Raw genomic sequence first — 23,590 nt, 5'->3', positions numbered from 1 at the left:
CTTTTTCGCAGGGGTTGCCTAAGACCGTCGGAAAATACATATTTACATGACGATTCATAGAAAAATTACAGTTTTGAAGTATAAATGAAAATAATTTTATGGTTGCACGGGTGTGTGTGTGGGGGGGTCATCACAACATAAAGAACTGTGTTAAAAGGTCACAGCATGAGGAAAGTTGAGACCCACAGCTGCAAGAAGGCTGTCTGGGAAAGGAAGCAGACATATGTCCCTTAGTCAAAGGGTCTACTAGCTGGGGTTTTGACTCCAACTTCGCATGGGCGTGATGCCTGTTTGATTTCCCTTATACAGTTGGGAGGTAGGCAAGAAGTTGGGCCCAGACAGTTCCACATTTCTAAGACAGACAACTCAATTTCCTTATTGGTATAATAAAATAATCCAGTTTCCTTATAGGTATAGTAAGATCAATACCTGTCCTGACTATGAACTGAAGTTGGGGTGAGCATTTGGGGAACCTTCTCTATTTAAGATTCTATAAGACTAGCCTGCCGTGGTGGTGCACACATTTAATCCCAGAACTCAGGAAGCAGAGGCTGCCAGGTCTCTGAGTTTGAGAGTGTGAGGCTAGCCTAAGCAACACAGAGAAACCCCGTGTCCAAAGAAAAGAAAAAGATTCTACAAAGCTGGTGGACAGAATAGAACCCTCCATGATTGTGGAGAATTGGAATGTTCCAGGCCCTGAGCCAGATTCTCTTCAGCTGTCTTTAGATGCCTTATTAGCCATTCACTGCCTACCTCTGCGTCTGACCTAACATTCCGTTGGGAATGTACTACCAGCCCACTGTCAGCTAATGTGAAAGAGAATCCCTAGAAGGAAGCTATGTCTGCACAGACTGGCTGACCGGTTAGAGCTTCAGAGATGGGAAGAAGCTGGAAGGCCTCAAGTCCAGAGCCAGTGTGTATTGGGAGCATCCTTAGCCCCCTTAGGAGCCACTTATTACTCTCCTCTCTACATGACCTGACACTTTTGTGACCAAAAGAATATATGAACAGAGCCCTACTTTCCTTCCACCCATCAGAAGGATCTGCCAGACAACAGCTAGGGTCTATCACAGTTTCCTTGCTTGGCTGTAGCCCACCTGCCTGATGTACCCACTAATATATTTTATGACCTTTAAAAAAACTTCTAATAAAAGTTCATAAAATTGCTACTGAGATAGGATTAGAGGGACATAGGTAGGCAGGAAAACTGAAAATGGCTCCCTAAGATGGTGGCTTCTTCTTCCCAGACAAAAGTGGACTGGGCGGTAGTGGCACACACCTTTAATTCCAGCACTTGGGAGGCAGAGGCAGGTGGATCTCTGTGAGTTTGGAGCTGGTCTGGTATACAAGAGCTAGTTCCAGGACAGGCTCCAAAAACTACAGAGAAATACTGTCTGAAAAAAATTTTTAAAAAGGACAGCATAAGGGTATGTATTTAAACAGGACCAGTAGAGGAAAGGGGAGAACCCAAGGGCCTCATAAAACACCCAACTGAGGGTTTAGCATGTTCCCAGCTTCCGGGTTTCTCCATCCCAAAGGGAGCTCTTTGCAATAAAGATGCCACTTTTGCTTTCTCCACAGCTCTGCCTTGTCTTTCACTGACATTCAACTCCTTGTCATCCCATATGATGAACTCAGAGACTCCCTAAATGACTACCAGCACCCCATTACATCTCTTGGAGGTTTGCTTGTGATTTGAGAAGACCTCTACTCAAGATAGCTATACCTTACTAAAAACTACAATGGACTCAGAAGTGGTCATGATCTTCTGGCACTCCGAGGGCCTCTTTTGGAGTGAGGGAACCCTGTGTCCATGATTGACATGGTTTGAACCCCAGGTCAACCCCCACCTCTACTGGGAGTAAGGAGAGTAGGGGATCTGGCTCTGATACAACAGCACGCTGTCATCTCAGATGACTAAATGGAGTCTTCTCCTTCAAAAACTAGGGCGAGACTATCAGAACTCAAGAGACATTGCAAACTGGACCCCTGAGAAAACAAACGTTTCCAGAGAGAGAAGAGGGCAGACTTTTCACTTGATACACCTGGAAAGGTCTGTGGGCAAAGTAATTTCTTGATTGATCCCCTGGCTTTTGAGCCCCCGAGAATGAATGGACAACTGTAGGCCCCTGGGGATAGGCTGTCTCGGGGGGGGGGGGGGGGAGAAGGAGCAACTCACTCAGTTCTCTGTTTCTCAAGCCGCTCTAGCACATAAGCGAGTCCTGAAGATTTCTGATGTACTGAAAAGAAAGTGATGGCAAGCGTGCCTTGGAGGTGGCTCGTGCCTGGAATCCAAGTGGGGGCAGCTAAGAGTGAGCTACTGTGTAAGAAATCTTTTCGGGCTGCTGGCACTTCTTTGGGGCCTTAGCTGCTGTGGTGAACCCATATGGCTACTGAAGACTTGTCTTTGCTCTTCCTTAGAGCTCTCAAAAAGTACAAATGTTTCCACTTAAAGCTTTGTCACTATATGTGGCATGTGAAGGAAAGGACATGGGTGTCAGGACGAGGGCCTCACTTAGCTGGATCGTCTGGCAAATAACAGCTCTGACCTTACAAATATCCCCCTCCCCCCCACACACACCCTTTCTTCAGCCCGGGCTCCACTGTGTCCCTGAGTGTGTGTAAAGCTCTCTGCTGTCTTTGCAAAAGACACTGGGCTCTGGAGGTCCCCCAGCTGATGTGGGAGTGCGGAAGAAAATGGCAAGGATTGTTAACAGTAAGGCTGTGGGTGGGGTGCGGCAGAAGGCTTGCTCAGCGTGTGCTAAGGCCTGGGTTCTAGTCCCAGCACTGAATAATACAAGTTGCAGCTAACATCTCCACAGTCTGGGTGTAGGCTTTATGCCAGCTGAACAGACTTCTTGCTCGGTGAAGTTTACACGGATGCTGTGGGTCCCTGTGTTTCCTAACCATTGCCAATAAGGGAAGCATCCTCCAGAAGCAATGGGCACGGGGTGCACAAGTTGTAGCAGAAACCACTCATTGGGGTTAGGCTGGGTGTGGTGGCACATGCCTTGAATCCCAGCACTCAGGAGGCAGTCGCAGACAGATTTCTGTACATTTGAGGCCAATCTAGACTACAGAGCAAGTTCTAGGACAGCCAGGGCTATACAGAGAAACCCGGTCTTGAAAAACTAATACCCCAAGCCCCAAAACAAAACAAAACCAAAAAACAAAACAACAACACTGGAGTCTGAAGTCGGACTTCTGGGTTCAGAGCACCTTGGGTGGTTCTCCTTGCACATGCTCACTTTCTATGGCTACGAGGGGGTTGGTGGTGTCCAGTTTCACTAAATAAATCCATTACTCTGCCCCCAGTGCAACCTTCCCATCACAAACCCCACTCCGTAGCCTTTCCAGCCTGGTTGCTATGGCAAGGGGAAGTTGGAGGATACCGTTGTCTTAGTAGCCAAGAGTGCCCTTGCAGTTACCCACTGGCTGAACCATGGGCCCGTCTATTCTGATGATCCTTAAGACTCTGGCCACTGTCCTCTCAATTAGATACTCCCTACTATACAGGTCTTTTCCTGTTGAGGATCCAACCTCTCTGTGACTGATATGCTTCCTACAAGAAATTAAATGTCAAATCAAGAGGTTTGAGGGTTGGTGGCATCAAAATTATCTTGGATGTAGAGGTATAGCGGACCTAAACTTGAATCAGGGACAAGAGAGTAATATGCCCTGAAGAAAAACCAGAAAGAAAAAAAGAAAAAGAAAACTGGGATGTGACAGGAGACTGAGCCATGGGTCGGTGTGGAAATCCCACTACCTGCTCTGGCCTCTACCCTGGACAGGCTAGACTGCACCCATTGTCCCTTGTTAGCAGGTGGTCTAGGTAGGGAAAGAGCAACCTTGACCCAAGACCTCTCTATCTTTCCTCCTTCATCTCCTTGTAGATGGGACAGACTGGTTCCAAGATCCCTCCAATGTCTCCACTCAGCACCCTTGTCCAACAAAGCTCAGAATTAGACCCTCAACCCAAAATCTCTGTCTTTCTTTTGTCAGAAGACATAGCTCTTAGCTGATGACAAATAAAATAAATAAATAAATAAATAAATAAATAAATAAATAAATAAATAAAAATGGCCACCTCAATGCACCCTCGGTTATAATACTATCCTTCAAATGGATCAATAATGCAAAAGAGAAAGAAAATAGGCCCAGGTCCCCTTTGTTCAACTTTTCTCTTCTCTTCAAGACTACCCAAAAGTGGGTCACAATTATCAGCTAGATTCCACTATTTTGATGGTCTATGTTTCTACTTCTCTACCTGAAATAAGGCGATCACATCCATACCCATATATCTCTGCCACCTGAGTCATCGCTCCCTGGCTCCTACAAAAGCCATGTATTACCATCTGACCTACCCTGCCTCTCCTGGAGCCCTATCCACCATACACTGAAGGTCCTAGAAGAGTTCAACCCAAAGATCCCAAACCTCACTTCCAGAGGCCTCTGGAATGATTTCTTTGAAGGAGTTGATGAGAAAATTCACACCCTCCTATGGTAACAATGCCTTCTATTAGCAGAGCTTAAACAACACAAGGATGCACCTACCAAGCCCCGCTCTGGTGTTGCCCACTCAGCTCTGATTTTCCCTCTACATCACCAAGAGAAAGGAACTTCCCTGAGAATTCTGATCTAGCTGATAGGACCCACGCCACAAGCAGTGAGATACCTTAGCAAGAACTTGAACTAGCGGCTAAGGGATAGCCAGGATCCCTAAGGGAAATCAAAGTCACAGTGTTCCTGGCCCCTGGAGCACATAAATTAACCCTGGGAAGTCAACTCATTGCATATACCCTCCCCAACACTGGGACACACTTAACTCAAAAGGACAGCAGAATTGTGAAATATCAAGTTTGTCTACCGGAAGGACCAGAGGTGCTGTTTAAGGTCTGTCCCTCCCTCAGTCCTGCTACTTACCTTCCTGATGGGGAGAATCTTGAGCATGTAAGCCAGGAGGTCTTGCTATAAACCATGACCTTAAAGACGAATCTATAGAAAACTCCATCCTCCCACTGTTTGCTGATGGGATTTCATCCATTCAGAAGAGAATTAATAAGGCAGGAAGTGACTGTTGGAATAGAATACTAGACTCTTGAATCCAAAACTCTCCATATCAATACTGCTTTTGCTGTTCAGAGTTCAAAAGCCCATATTCCTCAAAAACAAAACAAAACAAAAAATAAACATGGTCTTGTTCCTCACAGCAATGGTAACACCAGCTTCTACCGTGGTTACTTTTATATTGCTGTGATAAATCACCATAATTTATGGGAGGGGAATTTTGTGGGGGCTTACAGTTCCAGGGGGATAAGGTTCCTTATGGCAGGGCAGCAAGCTAATAAGCAGCTTTCCTCTGTGGTTTCTGTTTCTACGCTCTGATCTCCCTTTATGGTGGACTGTGATCAGGATGTGTAGCCAAATGAACCCTTTCCTCTTCGGTTGGTTTTGGCCATGGTGTTTATCACAGAAATGGGAAGCAAACTGATATTTATGCTTATCTGGTACTGTACACTCATACAGCTATCTGGAAGGAAACAGATGTCGTCAACAATCCTTACGAACCCCATAAATATTCCACGAAAATTCTAAATCTAATACAGGCAGCTCTGCTGCAGGCTTCTAGCCAAAAATATATGGGACCCCAAGACTTCTCTTACCAGAAAGCAGTTTATGATGTCAGACTTCTAGCAGATTATTATCCAAATGCCAGAGCTGGGAGAATTACAGACATGAGGTTTTCACACATCTTTGCTTCTCTGTCTTCTGTAGATGGCTGCATACATTCTGACTGAATGTTTTACAGTCCTTGGCTAGAGTGACGGGGGAAAGGAAGAGAACCGCAGGAGCGATGTGATCAGTCCACTTAGGGAAACTGACCAACCTGAGCATGGACACTGACCAGCTTACAGGCTGTTTCCTGTTTCTTTCCACTTAGTCCTCAAACACCCTCTGTTCCCCCTACCACATTCCCCCTCTGTTGATGCTTAATCTTATTATCAATAACATCATTTTAGTTTGAATTTTAATAGCATCATAATAGGTGACCATTCCCCCCTCCCCCACGACCTCTATAAGGCTGGAGAGAAACCTGTGTGTAAGGAAACAGTGTAAGATAAAATCAAGTATCCTTCCAGAATCAAAAACATAACAGAAATATTTTAAATCCCCCAAAAGTTGAAAACCATTTTCTAAATAAACTGTATGGGTTAGCCATTTTAGCTTTGGACTGCTATGTGGACCACTTTCCCTTAGCTTGTGATCTCTTCTTGATCTTTTAATCATTTATTTGGACAAGGAGTTGTTTAGATGTTATTTATAGCTCTGCATCCATCAAAAGATAATATTGGTTGTCTTAATTACCAATTTGAGTTGAGGGTATGACCTCCCTTCTTCCTATGCATCCTCTAGACTGCTTGATATTTATTTGAGGGGGTATTGTGGGTCAAAGCATATGTATTTTTATCCTTTGGTCTTGATACAGAATACATGATTTTATTATGCCTACTAATTTTAGAACTCTTTCCTTATAAGACAAAAGAGTATGGTAATAACCTGTCCTAGCAGAGTGATGGAATGTGTGAATAATAGAATTACAGAAGGAAAACTCTTTGTCCACAAGCCACCATTGCTGGATAAGTTACCTCCTCCTTTCCCCATACTTTCCTATCCCAGCTCACAGCCCATAGCTTACTCACAAACCTAGCTCCAGCCCCCAGGCCTGTGAGCCCTCTTGGATCGTGAGTCACTTCTTCTCTTTCCTATAGTCCCTATCGTGTGGCTATTTTCACACCCACAGGCTGAACTCCAGGCCCACAGCCCACAAACCATGTCTGTTCACAAGCTGCCTTTGCCTGGCAAGTCATTTCTTCCCTTCTTCACCTACCACTTCACCTGCTGCCCATCTCCACACCCACGAGCTTAGCTCAAGATTATTGCATCACCTCATCAGAATAGACAATTATATTCCTTCGGGGAAATGGTATGTCCTGCAAGGCTTTGGTGTTCTGGAACACAAAACAATGACTTATCTTTATGCTTCCAGTCTTTGAGTGGGGTGAGCTAGGCTAGACAGGGGCAACAGCAGGATACCTGAGAGGATTTTGGTGAGGGTCCAGTGATGATGGTGTACCAGAGGCCTTGAGCCAGACCAGCGAATCTCTGCAATGGGAACTTTGCGGGTGGAACTCATTGGACAAAAGGGGGCACTGTGTGTGACACACTGCTTCTCCCAGTGCCTCTAGGATGAATGAATAGGTGTTGGAAAGATGAACAAGTAAGGTGGTTTTGGTATTTGTTTTGTTTGGAATTGATTTTTTGTGGGTGTGGTTTCTTTTGGGGGCATGCTTTGGAGGTGAAAGGAGGATATGAATGGACAGGGAGGTGAGTGGGACTGGGGTGCATGATGTGAAATTCCCAAGAAATCAATAAGAATTATGTTATAAATAAGAAAAAATATAAAACAACAACAACAAAACCCCACGTGAATTAAGGAGGGAAAGTTGTAGGGGACGGACTGGAGGAGAGAAAGGGGGGATATGCTACCTTCATGTTGAAAGACAAATTATCTATTTGTAAGACTCCCACGGGGAGAGTCTAAAAATGACACATTTAATCCTGTTCTCCCAAATTAATCAAATTGTGATTCTTTAATCATATTCTATATACATGTTATAAGTAATGATAAGAATTAAACACAATTAACAGTAAAGCATGAAAACTGGGAGTAAACAATAACGAGGAAAAAGAACTCAGTCACCACCTGTAAGCTCTGGGCTTTGCCATGATCATCAGATACCCAGACAATGGCAGACAAAATAGTGACACTTCGGGATATTTATATCTAAAGGGCAACCACAAAAGCTAATGGGGGCTTTTTAATATTGAAGCAACCCCATGCTTTACTTCAATATTATTTGGAAAACAAATCCCAGATGTAATAACAGCATAAACTGCATGCAGTTTGAGGACTTGCCTCATGAGTCACATAATAGAAGGCCGAAAGCTGGTGCCAGGGAGAACTGTCTCCCAGTGATTCCAGAGTTGTGAGGACTTGCCAGACCACCTCTGAAGACAGAGAAATAGACACTATGTTGGGCCGGACCACACCCGGACCTGGGCTGCCTTCTGAGGTATACAAATTTCCAGTCTACCTCTTAAGACTAAGCCTGGGTCAGGATCTGAATAGCTGGGTGTGCGCGCATGCGCCTGTTTGAGTTTGTCACTGGTTCTCTTTGCACCTCTTTGCACTGTTGTTTCTTAATTGGATATTGAGGCTGGTGACAGAGCCTAGCTAGTTAGGGCTGCCAGGGTACAGGGGCTAACTCCTACAACTCTGATCTAAACTTTTACGACAAGAGAGGGGAAGATTACGTATATGACAAAGGACGGCATGAAAATCTAAACCTTCCACTTTACTCCATTCTGAGGTCAAAGGTGCGAGTGACTGAAATCTTTGCTCTTCGTAGTTTTCCATCATGTTACCTTTGGCATTATATTAATATGTACCTAGCTTGGACTCGGGGGATTACACAATTAGGCTGCTCAATGATTCTTGTGTGTGTGTGTGTGTGTGTGTGTGTGTGTGTATGCTGATTTCGCCAGGGGGCAGAAACATTTTGACACCAAGTACCAACGTTTATTACATGAAAGAAAACTGAAATAAGATATTTCCTTTTAAGAGTAATCATTACACAGATTTGGTTCTAGGTAAACACTGCAAAAAACACAGAACCAATAAAGGCTGTGGTTCTGCATTATACGTTGTGATTATAGAAATGAGAAGATCTATTTGCTTGGGACCTCTTTGACATCCGTGTTATTCTGCAGGTCAATTATGTTAATTAAGTGACCATGGAATTCTCTGGTCTATAAAATATTTAGATGATTAATAAGCATTCTTCCATATTAATCCTTGTTAGCAAAGATGTGCGTTTACTCAAAACAAAGAGCATGAAAATAAAACATAACAAAACAAAACCAAGGCCTGTGGCTCCTCCTCCAAGCAACCCCCCTCCCGGTGGTGATGAATGGGAGGGACTGTATGCCCCCTCCCTCGGGAGACTATCCTTTCACTGCTTTAGGCCGTTTTGAAATTCTTTCTTTAGAAGAGATATTTTTTAAAATCAAACAAAGCAGCTGCTGTTCCTGTGAGTGGCACACCACAAACAAGGAGCCGAGGACAGGGACGGTCGGCAAGGCTGGGCTGGTGAAAATGCAGTCCGGTTGATGGAGTGTCTGAAGATGCGCTTTTCCCCGGTCTGAGAACCGCTCACACTTTGAATGAACCCATCCATCTTTACAGGCTTTTCCTACCGGAAAGGGAGCTTCGCGGGCGAGCGCTTTTTCTCTAGACCCTCTCGGAAGGACATAGCCACCGGAGAGACGACGGTAACTGGGAGACTTTGCGGGTCTGCGGGGTGGTCGGGCAGGTTGCGAGCGGCTGCTGGGAGGGCGTGACGGGCGAAGGCTGGAGGTTCGCGCCCGCTGCCCGCATCCAGATGTGCAAGCCAGCCGCCGCCAGGGAGGCTTCGCCGCGCAGCCCCGGCCTAAACGCCTTGCAGGAGGTTTGTCCCTGCCTGCGCGCCGTGCCCTGAGCTCTTAAGCAGGGAAAGCGCGCGGACATGGGCGAGACCATGTCAAAGAGACTCAAGTTGCACCTCGGAGAGGCGGAGATGGAGGAGCGGGCGTTCCCCAATCCCTTCCCAGACTATGAGGCCGCCGCCTCCGCCGCGGGGCTCGCCGCTGGAGCTGCGGAGGAAACGGGCCGTGCTTGCCCTCTCCCCACCACAGACGACCCGGGCCTGCCTTTCCACCCCAACGGGAAGGTGAGTTGGCTGCCAGGGCCCGCACCAGCGGTTGGGAGGGTGAGGCCACCTCTGCCAATGGTAGCGTCCGGCGGCCACGCCCTGGGGTGCGATGACGTCATCGGCGTGCGTCCCGTCTGGTGTCTGTCCAGCCGAAGAGGCTGGGAAAAGGCGGCCGGGCGGTGGGTTCGAGATCTGATAGACATTACTTGGATCTTTTGGCCACTGAAGCACTCTAATGGAGCACTTTGTTGTTTCTTGGGACTAAAGAGTGAATTGTTGGTGTTAGTAGATTTTACCACACCTGTCTGTGGGCACGCCCTTACTTGGAGAAAGGCTAAAGTCACACCTTATTCAATCTTTCTAATTAATTTTGTTCGTTTTTTTTTTTTTTTGAGACAGGGTTACTCTGTAACAGCCCAATCTGCCTTGCAACTAGCACTTGTAGACCACGCTGGCCTCAAACTCACAGAGATCCTCCTGTCTCTACCTCCCGAGTGCTGGGATTAAAGGCGTGCACTACCACCGCCCAGCCTTAATTTTGTTCCTTGAACAATTTCATACATGTATGTAATCCATTCTGGTTGCTCCCACCTCACTGTCGGCTCCTTACCCCATCTAAAGCTACCTCCCCTACTAATCGCTTCCTCCACATTTACATCGTTTGTTTGTTTGAGTCTTCCTGGGCTTGACCGTCTGTGTGAATTATCCGTTGGAACCCGGTGGATTCCCTAGGGTACACAACTGAAGACAATGGCTACTCCTCTTCCAGAGTCAGCCTGATAGTTCGGCATTATGGGTTAGGGTCCCTTGAGCTCCTCCCCATCCCTGACTGTTGGGAGGCCCTTGTTGTGCACATCCAGTGAAATAATTAGCAATTCAGAGCTCACTGTTACATTGATTGTGTCCTATCTTAGAGGCTAGCATTTTCCCATTCGTCCCTATCTTCTGGCTCTTGCGTTTTTTTCTAACCGTTCTTCCCCAATGTTCCCACATCTTAGAGGGTGTAGTACAAATGGCTTATTTAGGGCCAAGCTTTCATCTGTTACTTGTAGCACCCAAAAGTGCTATGACTGTCTTAAAGCATTATTTATTTATTTTTGAAACAGAATCTCTCTGCGTAGCTCCTGGGTGGCCTGGAACTCCCAGATACCCACGGCCTCTGCCTCCCTAGTGCTGGGATTAAACACAGGCCCCAGCGTGCTCAGCGCATTAGGCTGTTTTTATCTCTAACTTTTGAGGAACCTATAGGTTGATTTCCAAATTTGCTGCACCAGATTACACTCTCCCCAACATTGTAAAAGGACCCCCCCCCCCCCTTTCTCCACAACCGTGCTAGCCCTTGTTATTTGTGTTGGTGATAGGCGTTCTGACTGGGGTAAAATGGAATTTTAAGGTAATTTTAATCTGCATGTCACGCTGTGTGTCATTCATTGCGGAGGCTGTTGAACCCTTTTTAAAAAAATGTTTGCCATTTGTAGTACTTGTTTTGAGAACTTCCTTTTAGAAGTGCACAGGCACCTCTACCTTTTAAAAAAGTCAGTTTGTGGAAGTGTTCTTCCTGCATGCGCATGCCTAGTACTGAGGAGGTCAGATGAGGGCACCGGTTCCTCTGCAAATGCAGTTTTGGACCCTTTTGAGCAACTGTGTGGGTGCTAGGTCCAAACCTGGATCCTCTGCAAGAGCAGCAAATGCTCTTCCAATCCTACGTAGCTGTTTTAAAAAAAATTGTTGTGTGTTTTCTTGGTGTTTAGGGTGATTTTTTTTTTTAGTTTGTTTTGCTTTTTAGGTCTTTGTATGTTCCAAACACTAGACACTAATAATCTTCTTGAATGTATAGCTGGAAAAGGTTTTCTCCTGTTCCATGGGCTGTCATTGAGATCCACCCCATTCGTTGACTGTGGCCATAATGCCTATGCTGCTGGAGGCTTGTTTGAAAAGTCCTTACCCGTGCCTGCACACTGAAATATACTCCCTACTTTTTCCTCTGATAGTTTTAGAATGTCAAGTCTTATGTTGAGGTGGTTTTGTGCAGGAGACAGGTGAAGATCTAGTTTCTTTCTTTTGAAACTTGATACCCAAGATTCCCAGCACTGCCACGACCTGCACAGCTTTAGGACTACCTTGTGGGGCAATGGGGGGGATGGAGAAACAACAGACCTATTACAGAAAAGGCGCTGTCTGGAGAACTGGTCTCATCAGTCCAGATTTGGTTCATGGGTTATGTAGAACTTAGTGTGGAGGTGATGTTAGGTCTCAAACCTGGGACAAAGGCTGGGGTGCCTATTTAACATATCAAAGTGGACACTGGCAGCCAGATTCTCCCTGTAGCGCTCAGTCCTTGCCTGTTACAGGGCCATCCTGGCTGGCATAGTCCACCCTCTACCGCAAACTTCTCAAGCCCAGGGACTGGGCTGCCCTTCCTATATAATCCAACCATTTTGGTTACCTGGCCCTTTTCAGCTACTCTCTTTTGGACCTCCTGGCTGCAGCACCTGGTTCCCCCCTCTCCCCTCTCCATTCCCCTCCCCTTCTTCCCATATGGTCCAGCTTAGGGTCATGTCCACTCTGGGACTCTCCCAGATGTCCCTGTCTCTGACTATGCTCTCCCATGTATCTGTAATAAAATTTTCCCTCCACCATACCTAGGAGCAGTCATGTCTTTTTCTTTCTTTCTTTAGTGGGTTTGTTATATAGAGCTGAGTGAGGAGGTGGGTTTAGCATATGCTGCTGAATGAGGAGGTGGTTGGCTAGTCTTTGTTGGGATTCCCTGCAAGGGAACAATCTGAGGTTGCAGTCATTCAGGGAGGAAGATGTTGATCTTTGCAAATCCTGTCAACATCCATTCTTGGAACAGGGAAAGCCTTTGCCAGTTCCCTGATTCTGACATGGGGAAGGGTATGCAGTTTGCATAGTCTGAGTCACTGGAGTCCTTGATATGGCCTTGGTCATGTCAATAATACCCACTCCCTGTGGACTTAATCAGCTTCCCACGTGACACCATTTGTTCCAGTGAGATTTTGGCATTTTTTTTTTTGTCAAAAAAACCCCCAAAAACCTAAAACTAAAAACCCAAACAACAATAAGAAGCCCAGGTAGAGGAAGTAACATGGTTTTATCCCTGAGTTCTCTGTTATACTCCCCTGATCTACATGTTTTGTCTGAACCCCATGACATCTCTATTAATATGGCTCTGAGCTAAAACTGAAATCAGGTGTGGCGTTGCCTCCACTAGGATTGGGATGACTGTCCTGTCTTGTTTGTTTCCATATGTGCTTTAGCATTACGTTTTCTGTTACTGTAAAGTATTGCTTGACACTGTGATGAAGATTGCATTGAATCTGTAGATTGCTTTTGGTAGGATGGGCATTTTCACAATGTTTATTTTCCCAATCCATATGCATGGGCGGGTAGTCCCATTTTCTAGTATCTTCTTTAGTTTCTTTCTTTGGGGCCTTATTAAAGTTTTCACTGTAGAGGTCTAGATTTATTCCTGGGTATTTTGTACATGCATGCCTGTGTGTTTATGCATGTGTGTGTGTGTGTATGTGTGTGTGTGTGTGTGTGTGTTGTGACTGGGTTTAATTACTTGGTTTCCTTTTCAGTATGTTTGTCATTGGTAAATAGGGAGGCTACTGATTTGTGTGTTAGATTTGTATACTGCCATTTTGCCGGAAGTGCTTATCAGCTCTCAAGAGTTTTTTGGTGAAGTCTCTATCGGTCTCTTTTGTATAGGGGTTCATCATCTGGTAACAGAGGCACCTTTGGCTTTTCTTATTAGTGTCCCTTTATTTCCTTCTCTGTCACATTACTCCTAGCTAAGAACTTAAGCACTCTGTTGAAGAGGACTGTAGGGCACAGGGATCTTTGTCTTGTTCATGGTTTTTGTGGGAATGCTTTGAGCTTTTCTCATTAGTTTGATGTTGGCTGTATATAGCTCTGAGATTCCAAAAGCCCAGGCCAGAGCCAGTTTCCTTGTTTTTCTGTCTTCTGCCTGTGGATGGGGTGTGAGGTCGCAGCTACTGCTCCAGCACCATGCCTGCCTGCCAAGATCTCTGCTGTAATGAAAACCATACTAACCTTTGAAACTGTGACCAACCCCAATGCTCTTGTAACCAGCCTTAGTCATGATGTCTTTTCACAGCAACTGAACAGTGATGAAGATGGTGTCGTACCAGCGCTGTGATTGATTATGAGCTAGCGAAAAAGTGAAACAGAAGTTGTGTTGCCCTTGAAAATGAAAAGGAGACGTTAGAAGGGGAAGGGTCAGATACTGTGAAAGCAGAGCCTAGCGTAGGAGTTTCTCTCTGTAACACTTTTAGTACTTGACAGCTCTTTACCTGAAATTGCTGTGTCCATCTGGTTCAGAGCTACTGAGCTCCAGGAACTGGTTATGGCAAGTAATCCAGTAGCTGTGAAGGGTAGATGGTTTTTTAACCAGCAGCATCAGTTTTTTTTTTTTTTGGTTTTATTTTTTTTCTTTTTTTTTTTATTGAGCAGCATCAGTTTTATGTGGTATTTTGTGGTATTGGGGGAGGAAACCTGCACCAAATTTGATAGAGGAAATTAATGTAAAGGATTGCTATTAACTATAATGAGATTGGTGTAATGAGAAATGTCTCATAAGGAACAAAGAGAACTCTGGAGAATATAGGAATAGCAGACATGAGGAACAGCCTGTACTGCTAGGACCGAGAGAGCACACAAGGACAAGGCTCTGGGTAGCAGTTATCTGATGCTGGACTATAAATTACCCTGAATTTAGCAACTTATAAAACACTTATCTCACACAGTGTCTGAAGGAGAGGAATCCAGATCCTCACAATACTGCAATTAGCTGTGTGGTTCTGACTCAGGGCTTGTCACAAAAATGCAGCCATTCTAGAGTTCAGTAAAGAAAAGATAATCTCCCTCCTTCACACAGTTGTTGGAAGGCCGTACGTACTAGCTACTCGCTGATGGCTTCAGTTGACTACCTTTTTTCCCTTTTATATTTCTCTGTCTGTCTGTCTGTCTCTCTGTGTGTGTGTGTGTGTGTGTGTGTGTGTGTGTACATGCACACACATACACGCCGTGGTTCTCTCCTTCCACTATGTAGTTTTTGGGAATTAAATTCAGGTTGCTGGGCTTGGCAGCAAGTGCCTATACCAACTTACCCCCTCACCATCCCCAAGGGCTCAGTTTCTCACCACGCAGGTCTTGCCAAGAGCTGCCTTCATGACAGAGCAGCTAGCCTCTCCTGACAGCGAGTGGTCAAGAAGACACAAAACGCTAAAGCGTGTTCTCACAGAATCCGAGACTGAAGAGTAAAGAGGGCCGGTTTTGAAAGACTTGATTAATCTGAAGAAATGAATGAAATTAGAGAAACTTGTACTTTGTATTCGTAATTTGATCGTCTTGAACTATTGGAAATGGTTTATTTTATGGCTACTTAATTTTCCATAGCTTAAAAAATTTAATGGATTCTCTTCCATTTTAAAATGTATTTGACATCTTAATTATCTATATTATAAAAATATAAGGAAGCTGGGCAGTGGTGGCGCACGCCTTTAATCCCAACACTTGGGAGTCAGAGGCAGGCGAATCTCTGTGAGTTTGAGGCCAACCTGGTCTACAAGAGCTAGTTCCAGGATAGACTCCAAAGCTTCTGAGAAACCCTGTGTCGAAAAAACCCAAACCAAACCAAAACAAAATATAAGGAAATTGGTACTTCTCAGTTGCCAAGAGAATATAATTTATTCCAGATGCACAGATGGGTATGTGAGCCTCTAGCTACCCAAGTGGCTGAAGCAGAAAGATGGCTTGAGCTCAGGAGTTAGAATCCAAGCATGAGAAACTTAAATGAGATTCCATATCTTAAAACCAGAGAAATTGAAGTACAAAGTGAAGAAGAGTAGTGTGTGGGTGCGGGGATATGGATGGAAGGGGTCTCATCTATAATCCTTGTCAGAGTGAGGGTTGTGTGTCAAGGGCATCAGCACTAACGAGATACCTGTTAGGAATGCAGCTCTCACCCCAAACCTAAGAAACTATGGTCTCCCCTTATTATTCTTGTGAGGCACATAGGAAAAAATATTATCTTGAATATTTTTCAAGAACATGACTGGGGAGATTTGTATGCTTAAGAACCACCCGAGGCTATAAGCCCATCCCATCTCTGTCCTTTTGACACCATCATGGTGTTGTTGAGTAGGGTTGCAACTGTAATGATTCAGCCACAATATGGCTGACGTTTCCGGGTTCCAGGGCCATGCACCTGCGGAAAGCCCTCAGGTAGAAGTGCATAGGCATCTCTTAAAAGCTGGAGGCGCCATCTTCAGCCCTCCCTCCCCCATCTGTCTCATTTCTAACCATGTGCCCCTCATACAGTCCTTTGCCCTGAGACACTGAGTTGGGGAACCTGTGCCCTCTGAATGCAGATCCACCGCTTTGCACTTGACACCATGGTGTGAATTGAAGCTCCCAGAAGGGGAAAAAAAGGAAAAGAAATGTGTATTTGGTGCTGGAGGGGGCAAACTAACTGCACCTAGAATTAAATATAATTATTAAGAAAAATGTTTTATAACTGCTCTAAAGAAAAATAATGAAGAAAAGGAACCACCAAGTAAGAAAAAGATAAAAAAAAAGTTCTAAAAATATTTTTAGTAAAGTCTGGAGAGAATAGGGATACGAGGGATATACCCTAACATAATAAAGGCAGTTTGCAGAAAGCACATATCCATAGCCAACATCAAAATAAATGGAGAGAAACTCTAAGCATTTCCATTAAAACTAGGAACAAGACTAGGCTGTCCACTCTCTCCATATCTATTCAGTATAGTACTTGATGTCTTGGCTAGAGCAATAAAACAACCAAAGGAGATAAAGGGGGTACAGATAGTCAGGGATAAAGTCAAAGTATCCATTTTGCAGATGATACGATAGTGTACATAGTGATCCTAAATCTTCCACCAGGGAACTTCTGCAGCTGATAAACAAATTCAGCAAAGTAGCAGGATAGAAAATTAATACACAGAAAATCAGTAGCCTTCCTATATACCAAGGACAAATGAACTAATAAAGAAATCAGGGAAGCCACCTTTACAAACACTTCAAAAATATATTTCTTGGGGTAACTCTAACAAAACAAGTGAAAAACTGGTATTTATAAACCTTAAGACGTTGAATACAGAAATTGAAGAAAATATCAGAAGATGGAAAGATCTCTCATGCATATAGAATGATAGGATTAATATAGTAAAAATAATCATACTACTATGGACTCAGTGCAGTCCCTAACAAAATTCCAACACAATTCTTCACAGAACTTGAAAGGATAATTTTCAACTTCATATGTGAATATAGAAACAAAACAAAAAACCCTCAAAACCAACAACAGCAAACAAATAGGACAGCTAGAATAATCCCGAATAATAAAAAAACTGCTGGAGGTGTTGCCATCCCTGATCTCAAATTGTACTGTGGAGAAAAAACAGCACAGTATTGCCATAAAAACAGACAATGTAGATCACTGGAATTAGAGTCCACATACCCGTGGACACCTGAGGTCTAATGAAGGAGCCAGAATACACACCAGAAAAAAGACAGACTATTCAGCAAATGGTGCTGGTCAAACTGAATGGCTGCATGTAGAAGAATACAAATAGATCCACACTTCTCACCCTGTGCAGAACTCAAGTCCAGATGGATCAAAGGTCTCAACATAAAGCCAATTATACTGAATCTGATAGAAGAGAAGTAGTGAACAGTCTTGAACTCACTGGCACAGGAAAGGACTTTCTGAACAGAAGGACATCAATAGAACAGACACTAAGAATAGCAATTAATAGACAACATCTCATGAGATTGAAAAGCTACTTTATAATAAAGGGCATCATTTTTTAGACAAAGCGGCAAGCTACAGAATGGGAAAAGATTTTCTAAATACACGTCAAATAGAGGGTTAAGTATCTAAAACTGTATAAAGAGATTAAAAAAATGGACATCAAGAAAACAAATAATGATATTCTGCCATACTCATAGATCTGTTCATTGCATAGCCATTAGAGAATCCTCCTCCTGCAGCAGATGGAACCAAATACAGAAACCCACAGACAGACAACATGCAGAGAGTGAGAGATGTTTTAGGGCTCTCCCCCATCAAATTCCACTCTTTGGGACTCATGGGAACTTCATGGACGAGGAAATAGAAAGAGTGTAAGAGGCAAAGAGGGGTTGGAGGACACCAAGAAATCAAGGCCTTTTAGATACAACATGGGTAGCACACATATAAACTCAAGGAAACTGAGGCAGCCTGCACAGCCCCCATATGGGTCTGCACCATATAGAGCCCTAGAAATGAAAGGAGAAGTGGACACATGTAGTTGGTTGTTTTATTCTTTTTACTTTTTACTCTTTTCTCTTTACTCTTGGGGTCTGCCACCAAGCTCCCAAATGAATCACACATATTCTTTCTTAGGAGTGTCTGGCCTTAGCTTGGTTTGTTTCTAGCCAGCTTTTCTTAACCTATACATAAGATTATAGTGAATTTTTATATGGGATTACTCAGCTCAAGTGCATGGTGCCATCCCCGAGTAGCTAGCTGGTCATGGAGTTATTAGAATGATCAAGCCATGAGGAACAAGCCACTAAGCATCACTCCTCCATAGTCTCTGTGTCAATTCCTACCTATAATTTCCTGCCCTGTTTGGGCTCCTGCTCTGATTTTCTCCTGTGGTGGACTCTGATGTGGTAGTGTTTCTGACTGTATCACACTGTTATATTACAGTCATAGAAACCCTAACTTAGACAATACATCTAAATATTTGGAGCTGGGATCCAAAGATGAGAAAGAAATGCAATATTTATCCATGTGGGTCTGAGTTAGCTGACTAACTTTAATATTTTCTAGTTCTAGCCACCTATCTGCAAATGTCACAATGCATTTTTATTTATAGCTGAATAGTATTCCATTGTGTATATAGACCATTTTTATTGTCCATTCATTAATTTAAGGCCATTTGGTTTCTTTTCATTCCTTAGCTATTTTAAGTATAGTGGCAATGAACATGGCTAAGCACAGTATCTGTAGAATAGGGTGCTGAGTCCTCGGGGCATATGCCAAGAAGTGGCATAACTGGGTCATATGGGAGATTTATTTTTAGCTTTCTGAGATTTTTCCACACTTATTTCCGGACTGGCTGCATCAGTTTGCACTCCCACCAGCAGTGGCTGAGGGTTCCTGTTTCCCTGCTCCCTATCCAGCATTTGTTGTAGGTGGTTTTGATGGTGTTAACCATACTGCCTAGGGTAAGATGAAATCTCTAAGTTGTTTTGATGTACATTTCCATAACTGCTAAGAACAGTGAACATGTTAAAGATATTTCTTAGCAGTTTTACTTATTCTTCTGAGAACTTTGTTCAGATCCATGGCCCATTTTTCAATTGTTTATTTTTCTCTTTGTATTTAGAGTTCTTTGTGCATTCCTGATATTAATCGTTTGTCAGATGTATAGCTGGCAAAGGGTCTCACACACTTTGTAAGCTTAATTTTTGCTTGCTTGCTTGTTTCCTAAAGAGCCCAGAAGTTATATGAGGTTCCTCTTGTCAGTTGTCAGCCTTGATTCCTCGGCAGGTGGAGTCCTATTCACAAATCCTCTCCTACACCTCTGTCTTGTAAGGTGCTGCCTACAGTGTTTGTTTGTGTGTATGCTTGTGTGTTTGTTTCTTGCCTAGAGGTTAAGCCTTTCAGGTTTCACAGTGAAGTCTTTGATCCATTTGAAGTTTGGTTTGTGCATGGTGATAGATAGGGCCTAATTTCATTTTTCTACTTGTGGACATACAGTCTTCCCAGACCCAGTTTTGGCAGATGCTATCTTTTCTCCAGTGTATGCTTTTAGCATGTTTATCAACTATCAGATGACTGTAATTATGTGTACCCAAGTACTATTTTGTTCTATTGGTCAACATGTTGGTTTTTCTGCAATATCATGGTATTTTTACTACTATAGTTCCGTAATTCTGTATCTGGAATGATAATCCCTCCAGTATCGTTCTTCTTGCTCAGGATTGTTTTGAAAGTGCTATGTTTTCCTTGCATTTTCATTGGCATGTGCTATCATTTGCATATTGATTTTGGCCATTCTGACTGGTGTAACATGTAATTTTGATTTGCATTTCCCTAGTGGTTAGGGATGTTGAACATTTAAGTGTTTCTAAGTCTGGTTAGTTGAGTATCTCATTTTAAAGTTAAGTTGTTTTCTTGGTATTCAGTTTTTCTCTATATAGTTTAGATACTAACCTATTAAATGAATAATTGCTAAAGTTATTTTCCCATTCTGTAAGCTGCTGCATTGTCCAAATGCTGTGTAGAAGCTTTTCAACTTTCTGAAGTACCATTTATTAGTTGTTATTATTAGTGCCGATGATGTTGGTGTCCTGTTCAGAAAGCCCTTTCCTGTGCCAATGAGTTCAAGACTTTCCCCCACTTTCTCTTCTACCAGGTTCGGTGTATCTGGCCTTATGTTGAGATCTCTGTTCCATCTGAAGTTGAGTTTTGTGCAGGGTGATCAGTGGAAATTCATTTGCTTATTTCTGCATGTGGGTATCCTGTTTGACAAGCAACATTTGTTGAAGATACTGTCTTCTTTTTCCCCAGTGTGTACTTCTTCCTTCTTTATCAAACCTCATGTCTGTTTTTATGCCAATACCATGCTGTTTTTATTACTATATCTCCACAGTAACATTCGAGGTCAGGGATGGCAATACTTCCAGCAGTTCCTTTATTATTCAGGATTGTTTTAGCTGACCTGCATTTTTATGTTTTCATATGAAATTGAAAATTATTTTTAAGTTTCTATGAAAAAATACGTTGGAATTTTTATGGAGACTGGATTGAATTCCTAGATTAATTCTACCCATCCCTGAGCCCAGGGGATCTATCCGTCCTCTGGTGTCTTCTTTGTGGCTGTCTTTTTGCGTTCAGTTTGCACTTTTTTGTTCTCAGGAATTTGTTAGTGGGTTGTTATTTGTTAGGTCTCATTTCCTTTTTTAGGTGGGTATGTTTGTGATGAAGACGAGGCTGCAGCATAGTTGAGTTGTCATTTTCCATGTTCAGACTGTGTTCAAGGTACCACACTGTATTACTAGACCTTCCCCTAGGGTAACTTACTGACTCCAGCAGTAGGACCCCTGAATACATGACATCCAGCACGTTCTTTTTCTACTTCCTACAAGTTTTTACTCAATGCCAGGAGTTCCTCTGTGATGGATGGTCTCATACTTACATTCTCTTTTTCCAAGGACTGTTCCGGACCACTGTCCATGTGTTGCTCCATTTCTGGTCTTTTCTCCTGATTTGATGTTGGCTCTGCTCTGTCTCTGGGGTTCAACCTTTTTCTGGGAGGTGTTTCTATTTGGAACTGCAGCTTACCATTCTGAATGAGTTCCAGACACTTCTGTACCTTTCTGAATGAGTTCCTGGCACTTCTGTAGTCAGGGTGTGTTTGTGCTTTGTGTTCTTTGTGGACTTAGCTTCTTTTGGCATGGTTAGGTACTATGTGAAATTATGTTGTAGAGAAATTGTTGGGTGTTTACTTGTAGATAGGTGGCTGTAGTATAGTCTCAAACGTCAAAGAAACCTTTGTTCAAGGGGCACCGGTCAGTGTGAGCCAGGGGACAGGTTTTTTTCTCGTGGGGCTGTTCAACGGTGTATGGACTGGGGAGACTCAGGCTGCAGGAAAGCATTTCTGGTCTCATGGGCTTGATCTGATGGTATGTGGGGGCAGTGGGAATTAATAGGTGAGTGGGTTCACTATCTCTGGTCTCAATGGGATTCCCCAGTGCACGCGTGAGCTCATAGCATACATCTTAGACCTTGCTGAGGTTGTCCAATGGCATATGGGTTGAAAGAACCTTGAAGGTGTGTGGTGTGCAGTCCCTGACCAAAAGGGGATAGTCTGCGAGTGGGTGGGACAGCAGGAAGCTTTTGTTTGTTTTTTTGTTTTCATTGTGAGGTGGGGCATGGCAGAGCCCAGAGTAGCCTTGAAATTAAGCAATTAAACCTGGCATTGAATTCTTTGTCTTTTTGTCTCCACCTCCCAAACACCAGGATTACAGGCAAGTGCTACCGTGTCTGTAGTGCTTTGGCTGCTATATTTCTTTAAGAATCATGGCAGGAAGGCATGTCACTGGGAGAGTGAGAGTTTGAGATGGCTTGTCACATTGAGTACGCGGTCATAGACAGAGGGAGAAGAATGCTGGCATTAAGCTGATTCCCTTTTGAACTTAGTCTCGGAACCTAGTTCTTGGGTTGGTGCCACCCACACATAGGGTAGGTTTGCTCTCAGTTAAACCTGTTTAGAATTGCCCTCAGAGGCACACTCATTGTTGTCTCTCTTAGGTGATTCTAAATCAGTCAAGTTGGCAGTGTGAATAACTATCACCCAGATTTTTTCAATGTTTTTCATATGACCAAAAATGTTTGTGTAGTCAAATAATCTTCTGTTTTTGCTTTTTTTAGTCTCTGTCTTTGATTTCTATGAATTATTCTTTATGATATTATTTATCATAATAATATGATTATAGTCCATATAAGGCATTGTTTTATTAAAGCATTAACTCTGAAAAGCCAAAATAGGCTCTGGCCACCTGGGAACCAAATAAGGTCATTTTTGCTATTGTGTCCAGTACAACTTTCCACTGCTTTCATGAATTTCTCTTCTTATGCAATTAAGTTTCTTTCTTTCTTTGATTTTTAGATTGTTTCTAACTTCATAAAGCGTATCCAGACCAAAATCAAAGATCTTCTACAGCAAATGGAGGAGGGACTGAAGACAGCGGACCCTCATGATTGCTCTGCATATACTGGTTGGACAGGTGAAGTAGTAACCTCTGTTTTCCATTCTGGAACTGTGGTATATACACCACAACTTTGAAATTTTGTCCTATTTTTAAAATGGTGATGTTTATACCCTTGAAGCTTAGATAGTTTTATTATGAGCTGTTTTGTAGTCTTCTTTCTGAAGAAATAGTGTCTGAAGTTTTGATCTTTAACATGTAGTATATTTTTACAACATACCTTATATATAGCTATGCAAATGTGTGGCAATAAAAGGCCTACCTATGATTTACTTTGTTGGTTTTAGCTTGTTGTTACATTTTCCGTTCTGGCAAGTTTTGATGAAATAGCGTCTCTGGTCTCTTTCATAAATGACTACCTGGTTTGTTATGTTTAATTTGATCCAAATAATTTAAATTATATATATATATATATATACACACACACACATATATATATATGTATATATAATTTTAATGATTTATTTATTTGTTTGTTTGTTTATTATATCATTTAAACAAAAGTCGTATAATTCAGGACCGAAAAAAATATGGACTCAAAATTAACTGCCTTAACTAATTTTACGTTTTTGCTGTTCTAGCACAGGGTTTTTTTCTTCCTGGTTCTCATGATCTATGATGAGGGAGCTCAGATGAGATACACAGAGTGTAGTTTAAGGAATAGCAAATGTTTATGACAGATTAAGGTTGAACACGTTGTGAAGGGGGTGAAAGTGGGTGGTGGTACAGGGATCACTTTGTACTGTAACACTAGTAAAGAGTCTGAGGGAACAGTGAGCAAAGCGGACAGTGTGAGACCTGTTTTAGGTCAGATTTGTACTATTTCTAGAACAGATGGCTCTTTCTGAGGCTGTCTCCTGTTCAGGGGATTGGCATTCTGTTTGGACAGGCTATTGGAGAAGGGGCCGTGGAGGGGGTCCGCTAGTAATCCTCCTAGGTGTGGG

The 23,590-nt window shown here is 43.2% G+C and overlaps 1 protein-coding gene across 3 annotated transcripts in view; it reads left to right on the top strand.

Annotated features, from left to right (window-relative positions):
• The first annotated feature begins 9,038 nt into the window (after nucleotides 1-9,038).
• Lancl2 (LanC like glutathione S-transferase 2) overlaps nucleotides 9,039-23,590 on the top strand; it is a 39,206-nt gene continuing 24,654 nt past the window's right edge. Inside the window, exons 1-3 of one of the 3 annotated variants that reach the window (XM_075955094.1) lie at nucleotides 9,045-9,152; nucleotides 9,308-9,830; nucleotides 22,547-22,664. In XM_075955094.1, the coding sequence (XP_075811209.1) occupies nucleotides 9,627-9,830; nucleotides 22,547-22,664 (322 nt within the window). In that variant the 5' untranslated portion in view covers nucleotides 9,045-9,152; nucleotides 9,308-9,626. Of the gene's footprint in view, nucleotides 9,831-22,546; nucleotides 22,665-23,590 lie in introns of all 3 variants that reach the window. The other 2 variants (XM_075955093.1, XM_075955095.1) reach the window with 2 other exon arrangements.

Source organism: Microtus pennsylvanicus, chromosome 21 (assembly GCF_037038515.1).
Source record: "Microtus pennsylvanicus isolate mMicPen1 chromosome 21, mMicPen1.hap1, whole genome shotgun sequence".
Taxonomy (NCBI): domain Eukaryota; kingdom Metazoa; phylum Chordata; class Mammalia; order Rodentia; family Cricetidae; genus Microtus; species Microtus pennsylvanicus.
Note: the sequence above shows the minus strand (reverse complement) of the source record. Positions and strands in the feature narration are given on the sequence as shown.